Below are 23,706 nucleotides of genomic sequence, written 5' to 3'. Positions count from 1 at the left end.
TTTTCAACTAAAAATAGGCTGAAAAATATCAATTTCAGTAAGTTTTGGTGTTAAAATGTCAAGAAAAATGGTTTAGGGACTAAACCGGAAATTTATTTATTTAAAGGGTTGAAAAAGTAAATTTACAACAAAAAGAGGGGCTGTAACAGAAAAGTTGCAATGTTAATTCAATACATTCGTTGTGAACAAACACTGGCACTACGACTACCGACGAATTATATTACACAACAACACCAAAAATCGTTATCAAACGAATTGATTCGGTCTCGAATCAATAACAAACCCGAAACTACTAACACGACGATAACTCGACTCATACACGGAAAAATTTGGGAAATCATTACACACGTGAGAGTGCACAGACGTCGACGCACCACCTTTGGGCCCAAAAGTGTAAAATCTTGTTTGTTGGGCCTAGCTAGCCCAATGACTTGATCTTTAGGCCCGAAGACTTCAACCTTACGAGTTGTTGGGTCTTACATGATCCAACACAGCGTAAAAGGACTTTCAATGGCTTTTATACTATTGGTCCCCAAGGGTCCTTTGGTACTGCTAGTAAAGTCGGTTATTCTAATGCGAGTCGGGTCAAGGGCCCTTCGCACTCTTTTTATCCCCAACCGACTAACGGAGTTATCGAGGTCTTCGTGCCCTCTTTCTCTTCGGATGTGGGACTACAAGAAGTCAGGGCGGTTGGATTACGTGAATAGTACTGACGACGCCTACGGGGTCGTTAGTATAGTTGTAAACTGGTCGTTTGTGTAACGCGTGTTTATAGCAATTCACCATGCGCAATAATCCGACGTCGCCTGGAATCAATGACTTCACACGCCGCGATGGTACAACAACTACATGGAATTCAAAGTGTTAGGAAAACATCGGGTTTTCCTAGGGTTTTTCAATACATACGGTTTCGAAATGTACACAAGTTTAAGGAACAATTTTTACAACTATAGAAACAAACAAGCATACTTATGGATCTTCACAAACTTTTTCATAAACTCTTTTCAGAAAATATCGGATTTTCTGGTAGTTTTTCAAAACAATACAAAACGTTGCTTTTCAAATACCGCTCATGAACTCACCAACATTTCATATGTTGACGTTTTTCAAAATACTTGTATTCTCATATAACAAGTAAACCGAAGGAAAACGTACTCAGTGATGGCTTGCAGTTTGTTTATCTATGAACCGAACAATTTATTTTTGGGAATGTAATGCTAAGACAATGTACTCAGTGTAAACTTTATCAGTTGTACTATATTAATGCATGGTGACGAATGATGTTATGTTTCATATATATTCAATGTTATGGTATTCAATGAAGTCACGACAGCCCTCGGACGTTTCCGCCGTCTGGTTCGGGGGTGTGACAGGTTGGTATCAGAGCTTTGTTTATAGTGAACTAGCATATCTAGCCACACATTGATATGCAACTATAAACCAAAAAGAGGGACTAACATAACTCTGAACAAAACGAGTAAATAAAACACCCTTGCTTGCATTAGGAATAAGAACATAACGCCGAACCAAACAAAATAATGCTAGTATCTCGGTTAATTCAGGACTGTTCTTAGTGGTACCAAGGAGTGGATGTAGCCTGATCAACTACATTCTCTCCAAAGTACAACTAACACACGTTTTGATGAGATCGGAATAGCTAGGGAACCTAAAACTATACCCTTTTAGCACCAAAAAGAGGACATCTATTTAGCATATATCATAGTCGTGGGAGTGACGATAGTTTATAGTTTCCCCCAGTCGTCATGGAGGGAGATCAGCTGGGTATTCAGTTCCATCAAGTCCTAGTGGCTCACGGGATGCTTGAAGATGAACCAGAAGGGAATCCAGAGGAAGCACACGACGTCGGACCTGACGAATACATAGACACTGACTACGAATTTGGTGAGACCGACGACGACGTCGAGGAAGGCCAAGACGGGGACAAGGACCATATTTCTCCGTGTGAGAACGAGGCACAACCAGACCACCCCGTTCCACCAGTGAACCCCCCAAGGGAGAACCGTTCCCCCGAAGCTGAGATCGCCGCACTGCGACAACAGCTGTATGCTATGGAAGCTCGGGCAGTGCGAGCTGAGCATGAGAGGGATGAGGTTATTGGAGACATGGCGGAGATGGCTCAGTTACTGGCACAAACATTTCGGCATATGACCTCGTCACTACGTAGGACGCAGCCCATCGCGGTTAAGGATAGACTTATCTTAGTAGGTCGTTAGGAACTATGCTATGTACCCCGACTCTATGTTTAAGTGACTACACTACTCATAGAGCCGTTATGCTGTCGAACTGGTGTCACTCATGTATGCTCTTACGAGCAAAATTTTCTTGTATCAAATACGGATAATATTAATAAACTTTTACGTGCTTTGTTATGATATTACAAATTGTTATGTGTTAAGAAGTTATGATTATATGTTCAATGGTAGTAGTGTTTAAGTTCGTACCATGCACCTAGTCAGTAGGATCACAACCTCACAGAAACCACATACACTCAACATCTTTCTGTTTCGTGACAGAAAGATGCCTCTCCGACCTACTCGCGGAAACCCAGGACCAACTCCACCCGAAGTTGACTCCACTGCATTCCAGGCAGCCGTGTCTACTGCGGTCACCGCCGCTATGGCACAACTCCATCAGGGGAATAATGGAGGAGGCAACGGGCAAGGGTCAGGGAGTTCGAACAACGGGATGAATCAAGGACCTACCAAAACATGTACCTACAAGGACTTTACGAACGCCAAACCACGAAATTTTAACGGCACTGGAGGAGTGATCGCCCTGAAGCGATGGATCGAGAAGGTGGAGTCGGTATTCGAGATATGCGATTGCCCTGAGCAGATGAAAGTGAAGTTCGCGGCCTGCACTTTTGTGGATCAAGCACTCACCTGGTGGAACGGACATGTGGAAGCCATGACGCTCCCTATAGCAACTCTATGCCGTGGGCAGAGATGAAAGAAATGTTAATGGCTGAGTACTGCCCACGAGGGGAGATACATAGATGGAGCAAGAGCTATGGAACCTCACTGTGCAGAATGCGGATATCGATGCCTACATATCAAGATTTAGTGAACTATCTCTGTTGTGCCCGGGTATGATCACCTCGGAAGGAAAGAAGATTGAGCGATTCATCTGGGGACTAACATCACCAATTCAAGGGAATGTGATAGCTGTGAACCCTGAAACATTTGACAGTGCAAAAAGATTGGCAAAGAAGCTGTATGACCATAACAACAAGAAGGGCGAGAAGCCAGTGGAGGCTGAGAAAAAGAAGGAAGGTGATGGCAAGAAGGGAAAGAACAATAAGAGGAAGGGGCGCCAGGGCCCCGAGACCTCTAAAAAGCAGCAGACAGTGGCGGTTAACGCTGTCACCGCACCGGTTCCAGCCGCACCACATGCTCCAGCCTCAGCTGCTTCAAATGCTTCAAGACCTTATTCTGGTAATCTTCCCAAGTGCAATAAGTGCGGTCTCCATCATAATGGAGAATGCAAGGATTTTCAGTGCACCAGTTGCAACCGAAGGGGACACACTGCAAGGTACTGCAGGACTTACCCTCCCCATAACCAAAATCAGGGGAACAACAATAACAACCATCGCAACAACAACAACATCATCACCGGCGGCAGCAGTGCAGGGCCTAGCCACACCTGCTATGGGTGTGGAAGGACGAGGCATTTCCGTCGAGACTGCCCTAACAACAACAATTCAGGAAACGGAGGAACAGGAAGAATGCTGACCATGGGTCAGGGTGAGGCTATTCAAGACCCCTCTGTTGTTACCGGTACGTTTCCCCTAAACCACACTTATGCATGCATCTTATTTGACACCGGAGCGGAGCGAAGTTTCGTAAGTGATAAGTTTGAGCATTTATTAAAACAACAGCCCCAAAAGCTAAATGAAACCTTTACGGTGGAAATGGCCAATGGGAAAACCGAATCCACTGGGGAAATCTATATCGGATGTACCCTAACCCTCAATCAACACGTCTTTCGAATAGACTTGATGCCTGTATCAATTAGGAGTTTCGATGTGATTATTGGCATGGACTGGTTAAGCCCCCACCATGCTGAAATTATGTGTCACGAGAAGGCCGTTCGCCTTCGCCTTCCCAGTCACGAAACCCTAGTAATTTACAGAGACAAACCTAGCATGAACCTTCGTCTCGTCTCGTGCATCAAGGCACAAAAACACCTACGAAAGAAGGATTCGGCATTTCTGGCTCACATAGTGGATAAAACCAAGGAAGAGACTAACATTCAAGATATTCCGGTAGCGTGAAAATTTACAGACGTGTTTCCTGAAGATCTTCCGGGAGTACCCCCAGAGAGACAGGTTGAGTTTCGAATCGACCTCGTTCCAAGAGCAACTCCTCTCGCTAAATCACCCTATCGGCTGGCTCCTGCTGAAATGCAGGAATTGTCCAGCCAACTCAGTGAGCTTCTGGACAACGGATTTATCCGACCTAGTTACTCGCCATGGGGACCTCCAGTGCTCTTTGTCAAAAAGAAGGACGGATCCTTTAGGATGTGCATCGATTACAGAGAGTTAAATAAACTCACTGTCAAGAATCGCTACCCACTCCCACGAATCGATGATCTATTTGACCAGCTCCAAGGAGCTAGTTATTTTTATAAAATAGATCTACGGTCCGGATACCATCAACTCAAAGTCCGGGAAGAGGATGTTCCAAAAACCGCTTTCCGAACTAGCTACGGACATTACAAATTTATCGTAATGCCCTTCGGTCTAACAAATGCTCCTGCCGCATTTATGGACCTAATGAATCGAATCTGTTGACCATTCCTCGACAACTTTGTCATTGTTTTCATCGATGACATCCTCGTCTATTTTTGAAGTAAAGAAGAGCATGGCCAACACCTCCGACAAATCCTAGAAACGCTGCGATCGGAGAAGCTATACGCAAAACTCTCCAAGTGTGAGTTCTGGCTCCGGAGTGTGAACTTCCTAGGTCACGTAGTTAGCCAAGATGGAGTTCATGTGGATCCCTCTAAGGTCAAAGTCGTGGAAGGATGGGCAACCCCGACAACGCCCACAGAAATTCGTCAATTCTTGGGTCTAGCAGGCTACTATAGGAGATTCATTCAGAACTTCTCTAAGATCGCCAAACCACTTACCTCGCTTACACAAAAGGGTGTACCATTCAAATGGACGGACAAACAAGAAGTCGCATTCCGAACCCTGAAACAAGCTCTCTGTAGCGCCCCGGTACTATCTCTACCTGAAGGAACGGAAGATTTTGTAGTCTACTGTGACGTGTCAAATCAGGGCTTAGGTTACGTTCTCATGCAGCGTGGAAGGCTGATAGCTTACGCATCTCGCCAACTAAAGACGCACGAAGTAAATTATACGACCCATGATTTGGAATTGGGAGCCGTGGTCTTCGCTCTGAAAATTTGGAGGCACTACCTGTATGGTATGAAGTGCACCATCTTCACGGACCACAAGAGTCTCCAACACATCCTGAACCAGAAGGAGTTGAACATGAGGCAACGAAGATGGGTTGAATTGCTAAACGATTATGAGTGCGAGCTCAAGTACCACCCAGGCAAGGCCAATGTGGTAGCTGACGCATTAAGTCGGAAGGAGTACTCTAATCGCCGTGCGAAAACCCTCTCGATAACCATTCAATCTCATCTGGCCACCCAAATTGCAGCAGTCCAGTCAGAGGCCATGAAGACGGAAAATAGAGCAAGCGAAGCATTGCGCGGGATGGAGAAGAACCTAGAGGCAAAGGAGAATGGAGTATACTACTTCATGAACCGTATTTGGGTCCCTAAAATCAGAGGATTTAGGGAGGTTGTTATGAAGGAAGCCCACAAGACACGATACTCCATTCATCCGGGTGTAGACAAGATGTATTTGGATATTAAACAACACTATTGGTGGCCTAACATGAAGGCGGAAATTGCGACCTATGTTAGTAAGTGCCTTACGTGCGCCAAGGTAAAGGTGGAGTACCAGAAACCCTCAGGATTGTTACAACAACCGGTAATCCCTGAGTGGAAATGGGAGGGGATTTCTATGGACTTTGTGACCAAGCTACCCAAGACATCGGACGGACTGGACACCATATGGGTAATAGTCGACCGACTGACGAAGTCTGCCCATTTCCTGCCCATAAAAGAATCCTACAAGATGGAGAGATTGACACGTTTGTACATTCGAGAGATCGTGAGACTCCACGGAGTACCAATGTCTATTATCTCGGATAGGGACAGTAGATTCACTTCGCGTTTTTGGCAATCTCTCCATAAGGCACTAGGAACTCATCTCGACATGAGCACCGCCTATCATCCGCAAACGGATGGTCAAAGTGAACGAACCATTCAAACGCTTGAAGACATGCTTCGCCCATGTGTGATAGACTTTGGGAAGTCATGGGATACCCATCTACCATTAGTCGAATTCTCGTATAACAACAGTTATCATTCAAGCATTAAGGTCGCTCCTTTCGAAGCACTGTACGGGCGTAAGTGTAGATCACCGTTATGTTGGGCTGAAGTGGGTGACACCCAGCTAGCAAAAGCACTCACGTCGGATCAGGCGCTAACGGGACCGGAGATCATTCGCGAAACCACGGAAAAGATCGTTCAAATCAGAGCTCGATTACAAGCATCGCGTGACCGACAAAAGAGCTACGCTGATAAACGACGAAAACCCTTAGAGTTTTAGGTCAGTGATTGAGTACTGTTGAAAGTCTCACCCTGGAAAGGGGTTATACGTTTCGGAAAACAGGGAAAATTGAACCCACGATACATTGGACCTTTCGAGATCGTTTCCTGAATCCGGTAGCATACAAACTGCAACTACCCACGGAGCTAAACAGTGTACACCCCGTGTTTCATGTCTCTAATCTGAAGAAGTGCCTATCAGATGAAACCCTCGTCATTCCTCTTGACGAAATCGAAATCAACGAGAATCTCCTGTTCGTTGAAGAACCAATTGAAATCATGGACAGAGAGGTGAAGCGTACTAAGCAAAGTCGCATCCCGATCGTGAAAGTACGGTGGAACGCAAAGCGTGGGCCAAAATTCACGTGGGAATGCAAAGACCAAATGAAGCAAAAGTACCCTCACCTATTTTAGCATTCTCAAATCTAGCTTTCAAACAGAATTTCGGGACGAAATTCCCTCTAACGGGGGATGATGTCACAACTAGAAATTTTGTGTCTTGTAATCACTATACTTAAGTAAAATGTTGAATCAAAAACTTAAGAGCATGTGTGATACCTATTATTATGACATCAAAAACTTCAATCAAATACATCATACAAATACTACAAATAGTCATCAAGCAATTGGAAATCCTAGAAGTTCTTGTTAGGTCCATTTTGGACTAGGACATCCTTATTGGACTCAATGGACCAATAAGCTTCCAATTTGACTATCATGGGCTTAGAACCCTTAAATGGGCTCTAATTGGACCCACATTAATTTATTTCAACATTTTGGGCCATAATGGGCCTAGAATGAAATAAATTAAAAGTTTTGAGCCATGATTAACCTAAACTAGTCCAACAAAGTGTGAAAATCATATTATATTTCTTTTAGGTCAAGACTCATCCAACTTAACTTCTATATGGGCTTGAGGGAAATAAAGCCCAAAAACCCTTTTTCCATTCACATTCTCGACCCAAGGCCCAAACCCAAGAAGAAAAGAGGAGGGGTTGACTTAATGCATGCCACCTCACTAATAAACCACATATCTCCATGCAACATCTCATACTTCTATGAATACATCAACTCAAGGTCCATTTCTTCTCTCCCTCTCTCACTCTCGGCCGAATCACACACACACACACACACATTTCTCTCACAACTCTCTCTCAAGAAAACTCCCTCCATCTTTCATCAAGATCTCGAAAATTAGGAGGTTTTCAAGAGGATATTTCCACAAACTCTTCATCTAAGGTAAGGTTATGCTTGGATCTATGACTTAGATTCTTTGTTTTATCAAAAATCTCTTCCTAATCCATGCAAAAATCATGATCTTGCATCCTAGAATCACCTCAAACTCGAGATCTTCAAGAAAAGGGTGCTAAGGCCAAAAATCACCAAGCTTTCTTCCATCTTTTCTTCAAAAACCGAAACCACACCCTAAGGTGAGCTTCATACTCCCTATTTTCTGTTTTATAAGTTTTGTGGGGGGGGAATACAAGTGAATGTGTAGATCTATATGTGTTTTGTATGTCTTGTATGATTTCTATGCTTAAATGTGTGTTTTTGTGTGATTTTGATGATGGATCTAGCCATAAACTCCCATAACTCGAGATATATTTTATGTTAAATGATATTAGCATAACTTATATTATTACATACAAAATATTCCAAGAAAAATGGCTAAGTGACTTGATAACATCTTCTTTGGACTAAAAACTCAATTTTTGGACACAAAATGTTAAAAATATAAAGTTAAAGGGCCCAAATTGACATATTACAAATTCTGATGAATGAGAGGAGTCAAAACAGTTTCAATAAAATATTTTTTGAAAATATACTCATTTGGAGGATTAAAAATACAAATTTCAAGCTTAATGGGCTAAAAATGACATTTTCGGCCCAATAGGGCCCAATATGCGAAATTTTCTATTTTGGAGGGCTCAAACTGTGTTTTTCGGTAAAACAGTGGACTATTAGTGTTATAAGTCCTTTTCAAAGGTTAAAAATGCTTTTCATAAATTAATAAGGACCAAAGTTGCAAAAGAATTTCAATTTGGGCCAAAAGTGTAAAAATTGCGAAAAGAGGGGTTATAACCGAGAAAACTGTATTTTCAGGGACTAAAACTGTTTTCAACTAAAAATAGGCTGAAAAATATCAATTTCAGTAAGTTTTGGTGTTAAAATGTCAAGAAAAATGGTTTAGGGACTAAACCGGAAATTTATTTATTTAAAGGGTTGAAAAAGTAAATTTACAACAAAAAGAGGGGCTGTAACAGAAAAGTTGCAATGTTAATTCAATACATTCGTTGTGAACAAACACTGGCACTACGACTACCGACGAATTATATTACACAACAACACCAAAAATCGTTATCAAACGAATTGATTCGGTCTCGAATCAATAACAAACCCGAAACTACTAACACGACGATAACTCGACTCATACACGGAAAAATTTGGGAAATCATTACACACGTGAGAGTGCACAGACGTCGACGCACCACCTTTGGGCCCAAAAGTGTAAAATCTTGTCTGTTGGGCCTAGCTAGCCCAATGACTTGATCTTTAGGCCCGAAGACTTCAACCTTACGAGTTGTTGGGTCTTACATGATCCAACACAGTGTAAAAGGACTTTCAATGGCTTTTATACTATTGGTCCCCAAGGGTCCTTTGGTACTGCTAGTAAAGTCGGTTATTCTAATGCGAGTCGGGTCAAGGGCCCTTCGCACTCTTTTTATCCCCAACCGACTAACGGAGTTATCGAGGTCTTCGTGCCCTCTTTCTCTTCGGATGTGGGACTACAAGAAGTCAGGGCGGTTGGATTACGTGAATAGTACTGACGACGCCTACGGGGTCGTTAGTATAGTTGTAAACTGGTCGTTTGTGTAACGCGTGTTTATAGCAATTCACCATGCGCAATAATCCGACGTCGCCTGGAATCAATGACTTCACACGCCGCGATGGTACAACAACTACATGGAATTCAAAGTGTTAGGAAAACATCGGGTTTTCCTAGGGTTTTTCAATACATACGGTTTCAAAATGTACACAAGTTTAAGGAACAATTTTTACAACTATAGAAACAAACAAGCATACTTATGGATCTTCACAAACTTTTTCATAAACTCTTTTCAGAAAATATCGGATTTTCTGGTAGTTTTTCAAAACAATACAAAACGTTGCTTTTCAAATACCGCTCATGAACTCACCAACATTTCATATGTTGACGTTTTTCAAAATACTTGTATTCTCATATAACAAGTAAACCGAAGGAAAATGTACTCAGTGATGGCTTGCAGTTTGTTTATCTATGAACCGAACAATTTATTTTTGGGAATGTAATGCTAAGACAATGTACTCAGTGTAAACTTTATCAGTTGTACTATATTAATGCATGGTGACGAATGATGTTATGTTTCATATATATTCAATGTTATGGTATTCAATGAAGTCACGACAGCCCTCGTACGTTTCCGCCGTCTGGTTCGGGGGTGTGACATTGTCTAAACTGTATTAGACATGGCAAAGGTTTGCTGCAACGTTCATGAGTGCTTATGAATATGATTTTGAGCATTGGATTAAACCCATGCTCACCTAGATTGCTTCATGAATTTAGTCACAAGCAATTGGTGAGATGATAATATCTTGTATTCTTGAAACCGAGATGTGTGAGTTGTATCTTGCGAATCGGTTACACATTGATAATATGTAAACGCACCAATAACTTGGTGTTATAAAACTTATTGTTGTGTGTGATTTGGTGAGTGAGTGCAAGCAAGCATTGAGTCGAAGTTTATCCGTTCCTTTTACCCAAAGTGGGATAAAAGCGATATCTGTGGGCCCCTCGATGATTTAGTGATGACAAACGTAAATGCTCGGCCGGGCTAGGGCTAATTTGATTTGTTCAATTAGTCAGTCGTCGTAAATCGGAAATCAAGAAACAAACATAGATTGAGAGAATGATTTCAATTCATGTCTCACGTCTATATGATATCAAGAATGGAGGAATATATGATCCCTTATCTAAAGGACAGGTTCCTGATAAGATTAGAGTTCGACATCGTCTTTGAGAGCTACGATTGCTAATCGGGTTGTACTTACTATTATAGTTGCTAGACTTATCCAAGTGGGAGACTGTTGGATTAGTGTCTAAGCCCATAACCATATTTGTCAAGTACTTGGACCGATTGTGCATGGTCCTTTTGGGTTGCCTTCACCAGAGCAACTTAACTGGAGAAATAATAGAGAAAGAGGTTATTATGATTTATTAATATGTTATAAGAATAATATATTAAAGGAGAAATCATATTTGTTTAATTAATATTGGTCAATAATTAATTAAGAATTAATTTAGTGATCAAGTGTAATTAATTAAACTAGAGGGGCTCAATTGTAGTTATGTGATAGTTACAAAATAGGGTAATGGTTATCCTAGATATAGGTTGGATGAATTCAAGGGATAATATATCCTTGAAATTTTCCAAAGGATAAAGGGTAAAGGGTTTTCAAGGATTATCTTATTGTTACTTGGTGGGCAAGCAACTAGATAAGGAAAAGGACTGAACCCCTAATCTCTACACATATATATAAACACCCCTTTGGCACATGAATTCGTCAATGCCTTTCTAAAGGGTTCTTAGGGCCAATTTCATACCTCCTCTCTCTCTCTCTCATGTCTCTCCATTTGCTCTTGGTGTTTGTGAGCCATTAGAGGTAGTACACTTGTGGTACTTGCTTTCAAGACTTAGGGTTTGAAGATTTGAGTTGTTATTGAAATATAACAACAAGAGGTATGTGATCTAATCTTCTATGTGTATTTCGAAAATACTAGGGCATATTAGGGTTTCTTTATGTGTTCATAATGTTGTGTATCTAATAGTGAAAACATAGATCCAATTCTAGGGTTGCATGCACACATAGGATTGTTTATTCCAAAACCCATCAATTTCACTTGCACTTCTCTTTCAAATCAACTTCTTCAAACATTCTTCTTGTTCATTTATTGTCTTTACCTTGATCATTATCTTCATTCCTCATTTATGAGTTGAACACTTTGTTGAATCACTTACTTCAGTCTCGACTGGTTTACCAGACCTAACTGGAACATTAACTTAGTAGCATACATTAATCTTAATCATTAACTCAAGGTTTGAGTTTTCAAACCTTGTCCCTGCGCATTCAGATCTTGTGTTGCCACAATCTTTTCCATGACACAATCACCTTTTTTAATGATATCCACACAAAATAGAAACGAATATCAATATGCTTTATCCGACCATGAAATTTGATCTTTACTCAAGAGGATAACACTTTGATTATCGCAGAACATAGTAGTAACCATCAATCAATCATCAAGTTCACTAAACAAACCCCTTAATCACATATTTTCCTTAACTACTTCTATAATTAATGGTATATTCTGCCTAAGTAGATGAGAAAGCAATTGTAGACCATAACTAGGCTTTACAACTAATAGCACAACCGTTCAAAGCAAACACATACCTATAATAGATATTTGTTTATCGAGATCTTTAGCATGATCTGAATTAACATATCCAAGCAACCGAGTGGTAGACTTACCAAAATGTAGACACATAAAAGATGTACCCTGCAAATATTGAAAGATCCATCGTACTGCTTTCCAATGTTCTTTCCTTGGGTTTTCCATATATCTTCTAACCTTGCTAACAACATAATCTAAATTAGGGCACGTGAAAATCATATCATTCATTTAATGATCCCACAGCACTAGAGTATGGAGCATGTTCCATGTAAAGCATCTCAGTCTCATTAGTAGGACTCAAATTCAATGATAACTTGAAATGAGTTGCAAAAGGTGTGTTGACATGTTTTGCTTCATGTATATTGAAGCATCTTAGGACTTTCTCAACTTAATTTTTTGGAGAAAGATGCAAGACCCTAGATTTCCTGTCAAAAACAATTTCCATACCTAAGATCTTTTTGGCAGCTCCTAAGTCCTTCATTTCAAAGTCAGCTTTCAACTGGTCTTTTATTTTTTAATCTCCTTCATATCTTTCACTTACGATCAACATGTAATCCACGTATAAGAGTAAGTAGATCAACGAACCATCATCACAGTTTTTGTAATAAACACAACTATCACTAGCGCACCTCTTGAATTTATGATTGGTCATAAATGAATCAGACCCCTTATAAAATTGTCTAGGAGATTGCTTGAGGCTATAAAGAGATTTATTCAATTTACACATATAGCCTTCCTTGCTAGGAACGAAAAACCCTCTGGTTGTTACATAAAAATCTCTTCCTCGAGCACACCATTTAAGAAAGTTGTAGTAACATCCAGTTTCTCTAATACATAATCATTAGTAGAAACCAACCCTAACAATACACGGATAGAAGTATGTTTAAAAAATAAGGAATAAATTTTAGAGTAATAAATACTAGGAATCTAACTGCAACCTTTAGCTACTAACCGAGCTTTGTACCTTGGTTTCTCATTTGGGTTGACAGGTTCATTAAGTTGGTAGAACCACATACGTTTAACTGATCTTTTATAATTTAGGATATAAACTAAATCCCAGTTACCATTTCTTTGGAGTTTAACCATCACTCCTATTTCTCGGCCTCTACTTTACTTCTCATTAAGTGTTCTGCTATGACTACCTCATTGCGGCTGTGCGCTTTTTCCTCATTTGCAGCCAGTGTTTCTTGACAGGTTGGAGTTTCCTCTTGTGTCTACCACCAGGGCCCGCCGTGAGAAGGCGAAATTTCATCTTTCCTGTCCTGGAGGCGCTTGCACTTTTCCTTCTTCCTGACCCAGCGCATATTGAGGTGGGAAGCGCCTTCCTATGGCCAGGTGAGGGCACCACTTGCGCCTTTCATCCTCGTGTGTCACACTATCACCTAAGGTGTTGTCTTGTTCATATGAGTCCCTTGTCTGGTCTCTTCTATAGGAATTCTTGCTTGTTAAAATGAGTGCCACTATGTCTCTACTTTTGTTGTGCCAGGTGCTTATCTCTTTCGTTCCACGGTATTTTGGTTCACATTCGACATTGACCAAGGTCTGCTCCAGGTCTCCAATTGCTTCTTGGTTGAACATGGTTTGGCCGTCGATCGCGGGCCAGGTAGGTATCCTTACCCGAGGGTAGGTGTTTCTTTGGTTCGTGATTTTCCCTCCATACCTTGGCTGAGCCGTCCTTAGGTCTGCGCTCGTTTCCTTCTATTGGGGGGATGTGGTGATATGACTGAATACACTTCTTTGTCTTTTCCTGGACTCGTGGTCTAGCATCTGGGCTGCCGTAGACCTCCTCCGTGGATCCTCCATCTTTTGGCAACATTCGCTTCTACACAATTGGGTTTCTCGCTTCCTTTCTCGTTCGGCATCGCGTCCATTGTCTGGATTGGTTGCTACCATCGTTTCCGATCCATCAATCGTGTTGAATATTAAAATACCTTGAAGAGTATACGAGATCGCTTGTAGCTGGAAAAGCGTTGGCCGGCCTAGTAGAATGTTGTGTTCAGCCAGGAGATAAACAACTAAGAATTAGAGCACCTTGGTTAAATGTTGTGCCCCGTCATGACTAATCAATGTAAACGGGAGGTTGACTGTTCCTGTTGGCCAAATGCCATGACCGGTGAACCCAACCAGTGGGCCTTGCCGCAGTGGCTGAATATGCTTTTTCCATTTAATTGGTAACCGCCGAAGGTAGTTTTCATAAATCATATTGACCCTGCTCTTAGTATCGATGTACACTTGCTCAACACGGTTTTGGCTAATGAAGTCGGTAATGTGTAATGGGTCACTTGGGTCCGAATGCTCTGGTCTGGGTCGTTTATCGAAAATGCTATGTCAAGGATACTTTGATGGTATACCTCCGTGCTGGCTCTGGCGGTTGCTACATGAACGGGGCCCGGTGATGGTAAGTATCTCTGCCCTCCTTTCTTGGTCCTTTCCCCCATCCTTTTGATTTTTGGGTTGGTGCTTATCCTCATCAAATTTTTCCTTGAGATTTTTGGCTATGTCAACGATGTTTTCCCACTAATTGTTTCTCATCAATCTCCCGCTTCAATACTATGCACTCGTTAGTATCATGTGTTTTGCTTTTATGATACTCACAGAACTTGGTATTATCCTTGCTCTCCTTTGTTGGAGTCTTGTTGAATGCATGGACATCGTTATGACCACTCATGTTATCATCCCTATTGAATGGTCTATATCTTCTCGATATATGCCTGGAGTAGCGATTGTGCCTCTGTTGGTTGCCGTCTTGCCTCTCTTGTTCGGTGAGATTGACTGAGATGCTGCTTCTTCTTGCTTAACATATGCATTAGCTACAACTTTGAGATTGTCCTCCTTTCACTCTTCCCTTTTGATTTGTCTCGGATACTTTTCCACACGGAACTTGATTTCGTCCCTAGATCTAGGAACAATTCCTTGCATCTTCCTTGATAGGGGTCTAGGAAGCAAACCTTGGGCAAAGGCGCCTGTTACCAGGAACTCTTCATGTCCAGGAATATTCAAGGTAGCCAACGTGAATCTATCGTAATATTCACGAATCGGCTCCCCCTCTTTTTGCTTACATGCCATTACAGAGCTAGCGTCCCCCTTCCTTTTCTTCACCTGCATGAAATTGTTGAGGAAAAGGTATTTCAGCTGCTCGAAACTCGAGATACTACCTGGCCTAAGAGATTTGAACCACTTGCCTGCATTTCATGTTAAGGTGCAGGGGAAATAAGTGCATGTGAAGCGACGATCCATCCTAAGAGATGGCATTGTCCATTCATAGTTGTCGATGTGGTCGTCTGGGTGTGTGGTATCATAATACTTTGTCATATTCGGTATCATCGCAGTGTCCGGGATCTCGTATAGGAGCAATTTGTGGCTGAAATTAGAGCTGGCGCTTCGCATGGGGTTGTCCATGCATGAGTACGACATACCGCCATATGTCATGCATCTGATATGGGCTTGCGTACATCTGGTTATGTATTGCGCCCAGTGAGATGTACGGTTGATACTGATGTAGGTTTGGTGGCAATCCAAATTGTTGGGTTGCGTATTGCCCTGCCGGGGAGCCATATATGGATTCACTCCTGTGTACTGTTGCATGTACGGATTGGATGGTTGAGGGGCTGCCATGAAGGGGTTGAATTCGGATGCAACTGGGAACTGGACGCCGGATCCATGAGAATTGGATCCCTGATTGGATGGGGTATGCGCCACTGCGACTAGCGGCTGAGACAATGTAGGAAATGAACTTGGGATCTGTTGTACAAGCGGATTGAAGATTTGTGGTTGTTGTACAAATAGCGGCACTTGAGGCAAACCTACCATGGTGGCTTATAGGTAGGCCATCGGGAGATATTGTGGTTGCGGTTGAATAGTGTGAGAGATCCAGGTGTCGGTGCCTGAAGTTTGTGGGAGAGATTATTGTTGTGAAACAGGATCTCTGTTTGTTGTGTTGAGATGATTTGTGGAGTTATGGTTACAATCCCTACTTGTGGGGCTGAGTTAGTTGTTGGGCGAGATAGGTTGGCTATATAAGTTGACGTCGTTTCCATTACAGAGCTGGATGGCGTCTGCAAAACTAGTGTAGGGTTTGAAGTGTGCCCTTCCTAAACGGAAGTTCCCCCCCCATCCAATGGTTGCATTGGACGCAACAAACTTCTTTCGTTGCTTCCGACACCATTGGGATTTCACCTGCCATTGTTGCTTTTTCCGTTCATTTCGTGAGTGTATTGTGCTAGAGATACGCCTAGTTGGCGCCACATGTTGTGATATGCCGGAGATGGTTGGATTTAGATTGCAGATAAGTCTGGTGTAGATTCCTTCTCCTAATATCATAGTGCGAAAGAGAGAGATGATCATTAGTCGACACCCGGGAGGAATCCCCAGGACGAAGCTCTGACGGTCAAGTTAGTAGTGTTTCGAGAGAAGTAAGAGTAAGTCACAGGAAAAAGAGTTCGTCCCCTTCTTCGTGAGGAAGAAGGATCCTTTTATACCTCTTTGGGAGGTGTGTGCCTCTCAACTGATGCCGTTGAGCATTCCCTCGTGAGGTGCAACGTGACGGACCCATATTCGAGGATCCTCCGTCACGTCTTTTGCCTCATCCCCTCATTGGCTAGAGGGGAATCTTTTGATATTATGATGACCGTGGCTATCATCAGGTGGGCAAGCGGAACACTCTGATTGGTCCCACGTTTGCCAGGGCGTTATTCCTTGGAGAAGAGGTTAAGGCACGGTTCTGCACCTTAAACGTCATGCTAGTGATCTTTGTGTTGGAGGAGGCACGACCTTGGGCTTGGACTAAGTCTAGCCGGGCTCTGGCCCGGCCGAGCCTGTTATTAGTCAGTCTTTTCCTTTTTCGACGTTATCCCTGAGGGATACGTTAACAGACACCGAAGCATTTGCACTTCTAGAAAGTTGTATATTTTAGACCTAATTAGTCCATTTTAAACATGTAGTCTATTTTAGACCTGATTAGTACAAATTAGACATGTAGTTTAATTTAAACCCGATTCATCTATTTTAGACATGATTGTAGGAAAAACAAAGTAACCTTGAACAGTGTAGAACTTTTCAATTTTGTGAGGAATATTTTCGCACACTCTAATCTCTATTGGCTATCCATCTACCGTGAGCTCCATCCTTCCTCCCACCGAAGCATTTTCACTTTTAGAGGGTAGTATATTTTAGACCTGATTAGTCCATTTTAAACATGTAGTATATTTTAGACCTGATTAATCCAAATTAGACTTGTAGTCTAATTTAAATCTGATTCATCTATTTTAGACATAATTTGCAGGAAAGACAAAGTAACCTTGAACTATATAGAGGTTGTCAATTTTGTGAGGAATATTTCCACACCCTCTAATATCTATCGGCTGTCCATCCGTCGTGAGCTCCATCCTTCCTCCCACCGTCGTAAAGCACATCTTCTTTTTTTCTTTTGTAGTTTTCCCTTTATATTGGTTAGCATAACAACTTTGATTTGAAGGAATTGGAAGTTGCTTGGTTTTGATTGTTCTAATTCTTGTAGAATAATGAATAGTTTATAATTGATTTTGACATTTTTTGTTGTAATTTTGTGTTAGGCGATGAAGAGGGCTCAATAAGGTATTACAATCAAATTTGCAAGAACTTTAGTCTTTACCGGGGGTTTTAAATGTGGGGTTTGTATTTCAATGCTTTCTTCATTTTTTAGTGTGTAATTATGTGTGTGAGCTTGTGTTGTGTGTTTGTTCATGTGTTGTTGTGAGTCATGTTTGACGTTCAAATATGAGCTTCTGTCCCTAAATCTATATCAATCTTGAATAATACTTTCTCACTTAATTAATCATTGTTGTACTCAACTTGTGGCAGGTTTTCTTTATTTCTTTTAAATTGAGCCGTTTGTTTTTAGATTAGGATGAGTTTTGTTGTTTTTATTCTCATGTTATGATTTTTTTGTACTTTTGTAATATGGGTTTTGCTGAATTTGTGTTCTGCGACATATTACCTACTTTCTGTAACGTAGATCCCATTTGTGGTCGTGTGTGGATTTCTTTCAGTAAGCAATTTCAAAGGCCAAAAAGAAATAGCAAAACGCATGGTAATTACTCAAAAATATCACAAGAAACATATATCCGTGTCGCAATACATAATAAAATGTCTTGGAAAAACTACATAAAGTTATAGTAACAAATCTAGGATTCAAACTCTTGTATGTACAAACCCGAATGATATGGAAAAAACAAATGGGTCATAAAAACTTAGTTAATGGGTTATAATAATATCATCTAAAACAAATATAATATTAACTTTTAATTATGTTTTTAGGATTGTTTTTACTCATTTTTAGTTTTTTCTTGCATGTTATTTTTTTGTTATAATTTACAAACCTAAAAGAATTACATATATAGATTGTGTACCTATGAAAAGGTTTTTTTAACCACCTCAGCCTCCTAATATCCACTATATTTTAACGTATAAACCTTTTTTTTTTCAAAGCAATCTCAAATCGTTTGTGTTTGCGTTGTGTACAGTGTCCACCAATACTTACAACCGGAATCCATCCAGATTTAATAATATATACTATGAAAAAATTTTCAAACTCAAGGGTGTTCATGGACACCCTTTAAATCAATGTAGCTTCATCCTCGACAAATTATACAAATGAGAACAAAACATTATTCCTAATATAGAGAAAGAGATACTATAGGTTTCTCAATGAAGTCTAGCATTGTGACAGATTATCCAGTAGAGAAAAGGAATAATCATCATTATTGATGATAACAGCAAGACGTATGGGTTGTACGTCATTGCTGCAGTAAAAAACACCAATAAGACAGCCATTAGATTTCGTCTCATGATGGATGCGATCACTGAGCGTAATGAGAAGAAACCATCAACATAGTTAGGCCACATGATAGACAAGGTACTGATGACTGATGTGAAAGTGAGTATGAAAGCCATCCCATGCAATAGCATAGCAAGCGCCGATAGCAGCCCGATGTCTCGGTGGTTTGGATATACTGTAGATGCAGCAATGACGACGAGCAAAGACATCACAGAAGCATACAAGACGTAAACTGTTTTTTTATCCGAGTCAACCGCTCTAAGAAACAGGTCTTTATTATTTTTCGTGAACAATTCACGTGGTCTTAAACCATCTTTGTTCTTCTTTTCTCTAAGTGAGGGAGGGAGCATATCCGAAACCATCTATAAATACATAGATTAGATAGTTAAAATCCAAGACCATATCAATCAACATAAATAAGAAAACATTTCCACACACACACACATATGCTAAATGCAAAATGAGGATGGTTCCACTGTATTTATTTCAATTTTATTGCAGGTTTTATCAATATTCCTTGGTGCTCATGCAAAATGCAAGTTTTCACCTTTAACATGCATTTGACATATAAGAAACTGAAAGATGGTATACTGTACAAAACCTAAAGCTATAGCAGTGTGCAATAATCAATCGCTTTTTGGATGAAATGATTCAATGAGAAAGAAGTATAGAGAAACATGTTACCTTGAACCATTTTTCCTTTTCTGCCATTTCTACATCTGGTTCTTGAAAGTCCTGCCATTGATTGCTCATTGTGGCCTCCTCGAGGATTCCAACTAAATGGAGTAAATTGTTCCCATTTTCGTCTTCAACAGTGATTATCGACTCTTTGATTGAGCCTACACAGCACAATAGGTTGAAGATTCCAAGACAACGACATAAGACGGCGACCTGAAATAAAGTCATCTTATTATCATTCTGATGCAGCACAGCCTTTGGATATTGACGAATTAGCACATCCACAAATGCAGCATTGTCCTCTTCTGCAGCTACAAATAGTACCCTGGAGATATATTTTGGGCATTGGCATGATTCTTCCAATACATTATCTTCCAGAATCTGGTCAACAGTACCTCTTTGCATGTCATCAGAGATAGGCTTGGGAACATTTTCCAAAATCGTTCTAAGCAATTGCACTGCTTGATTCTCCTCATCAACATGACATCCATATGCATCAGCATTAGGCTTCCGGAAATATGTCAAAACAGTTGTAAACAACTGTAGTGTTTGATTTCCCTGATCAACATGCCCTTGGTATGCATCGTATTGATAAACTAAGAAACCAAGTAAATGATATTAACTACTTCTGAACAGAAAGCTATGAGTGAAGTTTGCTATTACTTGAAACATATTGTCTTTACTAAAAATATATATGTAAGTATAGCTGAGGGATCTATATTATAAGAAACAATTTATCTATTGAAAGATTGTATTTTGTAATCTTTACAGTAACACAACAATAACAACCTCGAAGGCCAATAGACTAAATAGTGATACAATCTCAGCATAAGCTTCAATCTTTAGTCCATATATCAAGAATGGTCACGCGTAGTTTCTGTCAAAAATAATTTTCTTGAGGCATTACGAAAATGTAATAGACAAATCAAAGAGTAGAGATTCTTACGGTGTTTTTTAATATTAAATGCATTACGTTGACGAGCAAGAACTCCGAGTATACTGTCTTCGTCTTCACTCTGAGCAAGTTTTGGAAAGTCCTTTACTATTTCTTGTGCAACCTCTACAAAGTATTTGACAATTAGTTAAGAAGGGAGAATGATGACAAGTGGGTGGAAGAAAAGTGAATAAACAATTAAGTTTGGTGGTTTTGGGAATTCAAGAGAATGCTAATCAATTAATCATATATCCTGAAGACAGGATCAAGATAATAAAGATAAAGAAATTTGGGCCTTGTGGAGTCCATCCTTCTGAGAAAAGTCTACAAGAGATCGTGCATGTATTCTATTCAACCTAGAATTCTATTTGATGGACTTTAAACACTATCTACCAAAATACTTACCAAATAGCTCAGCTTCAACACATGTCAATAGAACACCACATCGTCTCTCATCTGTCCAAGCACTGCATTTCATTCTTTTAGACATCCCATGAAGATACATCATCATATGATGGTTTCCGGATAAAGCTGCCATTTGGAGTGGCAACTTTCCATCATTACCTTCCATATCCAGCAATTTTGGGTTCTCGGTTGCCAGAACATTAGCTATAACCACATTTTTGCCTTGAGCAACTATATGCAGCGCAGTGTTGGAACTGCTATTCTTAAGCTCTAAATCCACATCTTCCATCAATCTTACCAGATTTTCAACAAACAAAGTATGTCCTTCATACGCTGCAACATGAAGTGCTGTTTCACCCCATACATTGATGCTAACCCTTACCAGCTCTTTATGTTTGTCTAAAATGCCCTTAGCAGCCTTCCAATTACCTTCCTTTGATGCTTCTAAGAGTTCTGAAAGGATTCTTTTCCATTCAGGTGTTTCTCCTATTTGATTCCAATATGAAAATATAAATATATTTATAGAAAGAAAAGCAAAAGTGAAGTATATGTAAGATAAAAAACAGAAAAAACATTTATTTAGACAATCAGTTATTTACACCACTTTACTTTATGTTGCTAAGTTACTCCTCATTTATATTATATCTCTGTTGTGGTTACATGTATATATCAATATTATTACTGCTTTACTACATGTTGCTAAGTTTTTATAGCCACACTCCATGTCTAAGCCATTACCACTACTGTCAAAACGAGTTTAAAGTTGTGGATGAGGAATGGGAAAGAAGATTCTATTCATGTAACAGAACAGACCCATCATCCATTCCGTTTCCTTCATTTCCACCACTTAACTTATCTTTCCCTTCCAATCGTTTTCTTCAAAACAAACCAAAGACTGAATTTATGACAAAGAGAGGGTTCTACTGAACGGGTGAGAAGAAGGAAACCCATGATCCATTTACAATCTTTTCAAAACTGAACCTGCAGCACCTTTTTTTTTGTTTGCATATGAAAGGTTAAAATTGAATCCCACTTCATATTTTACAACCATATCTGAAAAAGGGACTGTGAGAGCTATCTACGAACCCTGTATCTAACAACTAAAATCAACTAAATTCACCTATATTGGTTTTTGTATATACATAAAACATTCTATAATTGTAGTTGACTGTGATTTGAGTATTTGAGACTTACCTAACAAACAGGGTTCAAGTCCTAATTTTTGAAATTGCAACAAAATTGCCTAGCTTATTGATTAAAATAGTTTGGCATGTTAGTTTCAATTCTTGCCAATAGAACTTTAATTAAAATATATAATCAAGAGCTTACAACTGAGTAGATCTTACAATCTCAAGTTACCATGGAACCAGATCGTAGATATATAGCAACTCAAGTTAAGTTTCATATGAATCTAAAAATCTCATTAGGATGCAAAGATCTTACCGTTGGAGGTAAAGGGCATATCAACTAAATGTTGCTGGCTGATCAGCTGAACTGGATCTACGATTCCACTTAATGGGTTCATTTCTCCCGAAGCAAACTGCAATCCAAATTAAGTCGTAATGATTAAACCTGTTAAGATTAGTATAGAAATCTGATTTGCATAGAACCTTGCATACTATATACCTATTTTCAAGTTTAGCATCTCGTTTAGACTACATACTGTACTTTATCTTTCGTAACACAAAAATCTCAAAGCCGGTATGTTCAAAAAAAGCAATAACCGCCGGAAGCCTGGTCAGAACCCAACTATGCCGGCGCAGACCTCGTCGGACCTTGTCGAATCTCGAATCCAGACACCTTTACCTCCTCTGCTTGACTCTGCTACACACAATCTCAACTACGCCTCTGGGTTCATCGCCGTCCTCTTGTTGCTCTTTACTCTGCTCTTTTGGTAAACGTTTGTTTCGAACAGACGATGGTCTTTTTAATTTTTATTTAATAACAAATTTTATCCTTACAGTGACCAAAGAGACGCATAAATTAGTAAATTACATATACCATAAAAAAAACTGGGTATTGTCATTGTAGCCAACAAACTTTAGTAATTGGTTTGTTGAAAGAAAAACTTGGAGACACACTTGAACAAACGTTAGAACAAGTAAGTTGCGGAATAGTTAATCTCTAAGGATCTAAAAGCTCAAAAATAATAAAGTTAGATAGTTAGTTGCGGAAAGTAAAGAAAGATAAATGACAAAACTCAAAAGTTATATCAAGAATACACTTAAACTGATTCATAACAAGGAATGCAATCACTCCAAGTTAGTAAGCGAGATCAAGTTTAGTGATTAAGTTTAGAAGACTTGCTCCAAAGAGAGGTTATGTTTCAGTAGCAGTTTGAGTGTGATGAAGATAAGAAAGATAACTGAATGAGAAACCTTGTGTATTGAGAAGTTAAGAGTTTTCACACTCAAATATATCACACGTACATAATACATAAGAAAGAGTCTCTATTTATAGAGTTTAGAAAAGAACTACTCTATGAGCAGCCGTGCAAGGCATGCTGGACAATAGAGTGAATTACATAGTAAAAGAATTAACTAAGACTGTGGATAGGAAAGACTTGAATACTCCGGATGCTGATATGGTTGCTGATGGAGAATGGTTGCGGTCACAGTTGTAGAGATTGACTCCGGTGCTGAATTGGCTGCAGGTACTGAACCGTTGCGGTAGATA

The 23,706-nt window shown here is 40.1% G+C and overlaps 1 protein-coding gene across 1 annotated transcript; it reads right to left on the bottom strand.

The window, feature by feature from the left end:
* Positions 1-18,712: 18,712 nt before the first annotated feature.
* LOC145069505 (uncharacterized) lies at positions 18,713-22,951 on the bottom strand. Its single transcript, XM_079016444.1, has 6 exons — positions 22,657-22,951; positions 22,474-22,570; positions 21,031-21,516; positions 20,638-20,751; positions 19,698-20,287; positions 18,713-19,375 (listed from the first exon to the last, which is right to left on the bottom strand). The coding sequence occupies exons 2-6, from the start codon at positions 22,553-22,555 to the stop codon at positions 18,881-18,883; spliced, it is 1,767 nt and encodes a 588-aa protein (XP_078872570.1). The 5' UTR covers positions 22,556-22,570; positions 22,657-22,951; the 3' UTR covers positions 18,713-18,880.
* Positions 22,952-23,706: the final 755 nt, after the last annotated feature.

This window comes from Lactuca serriola, chromosome 8 (assembly GCF_051521515.1).
Source record: "Lactuca serriola cultivar US96UC23 chromosome 8, Lser_US96UC23_V15, whole genome shotgun sequence".
NCBI lineage: Eukaryota > Viridiplantae > Streptophyta > Magnoliopsida > Asterales > Asteraceae > Lactuca > Lactuca serriola.
This window is presented reverse-complemented; position numbering and strand designations above follow the sequence as displayed.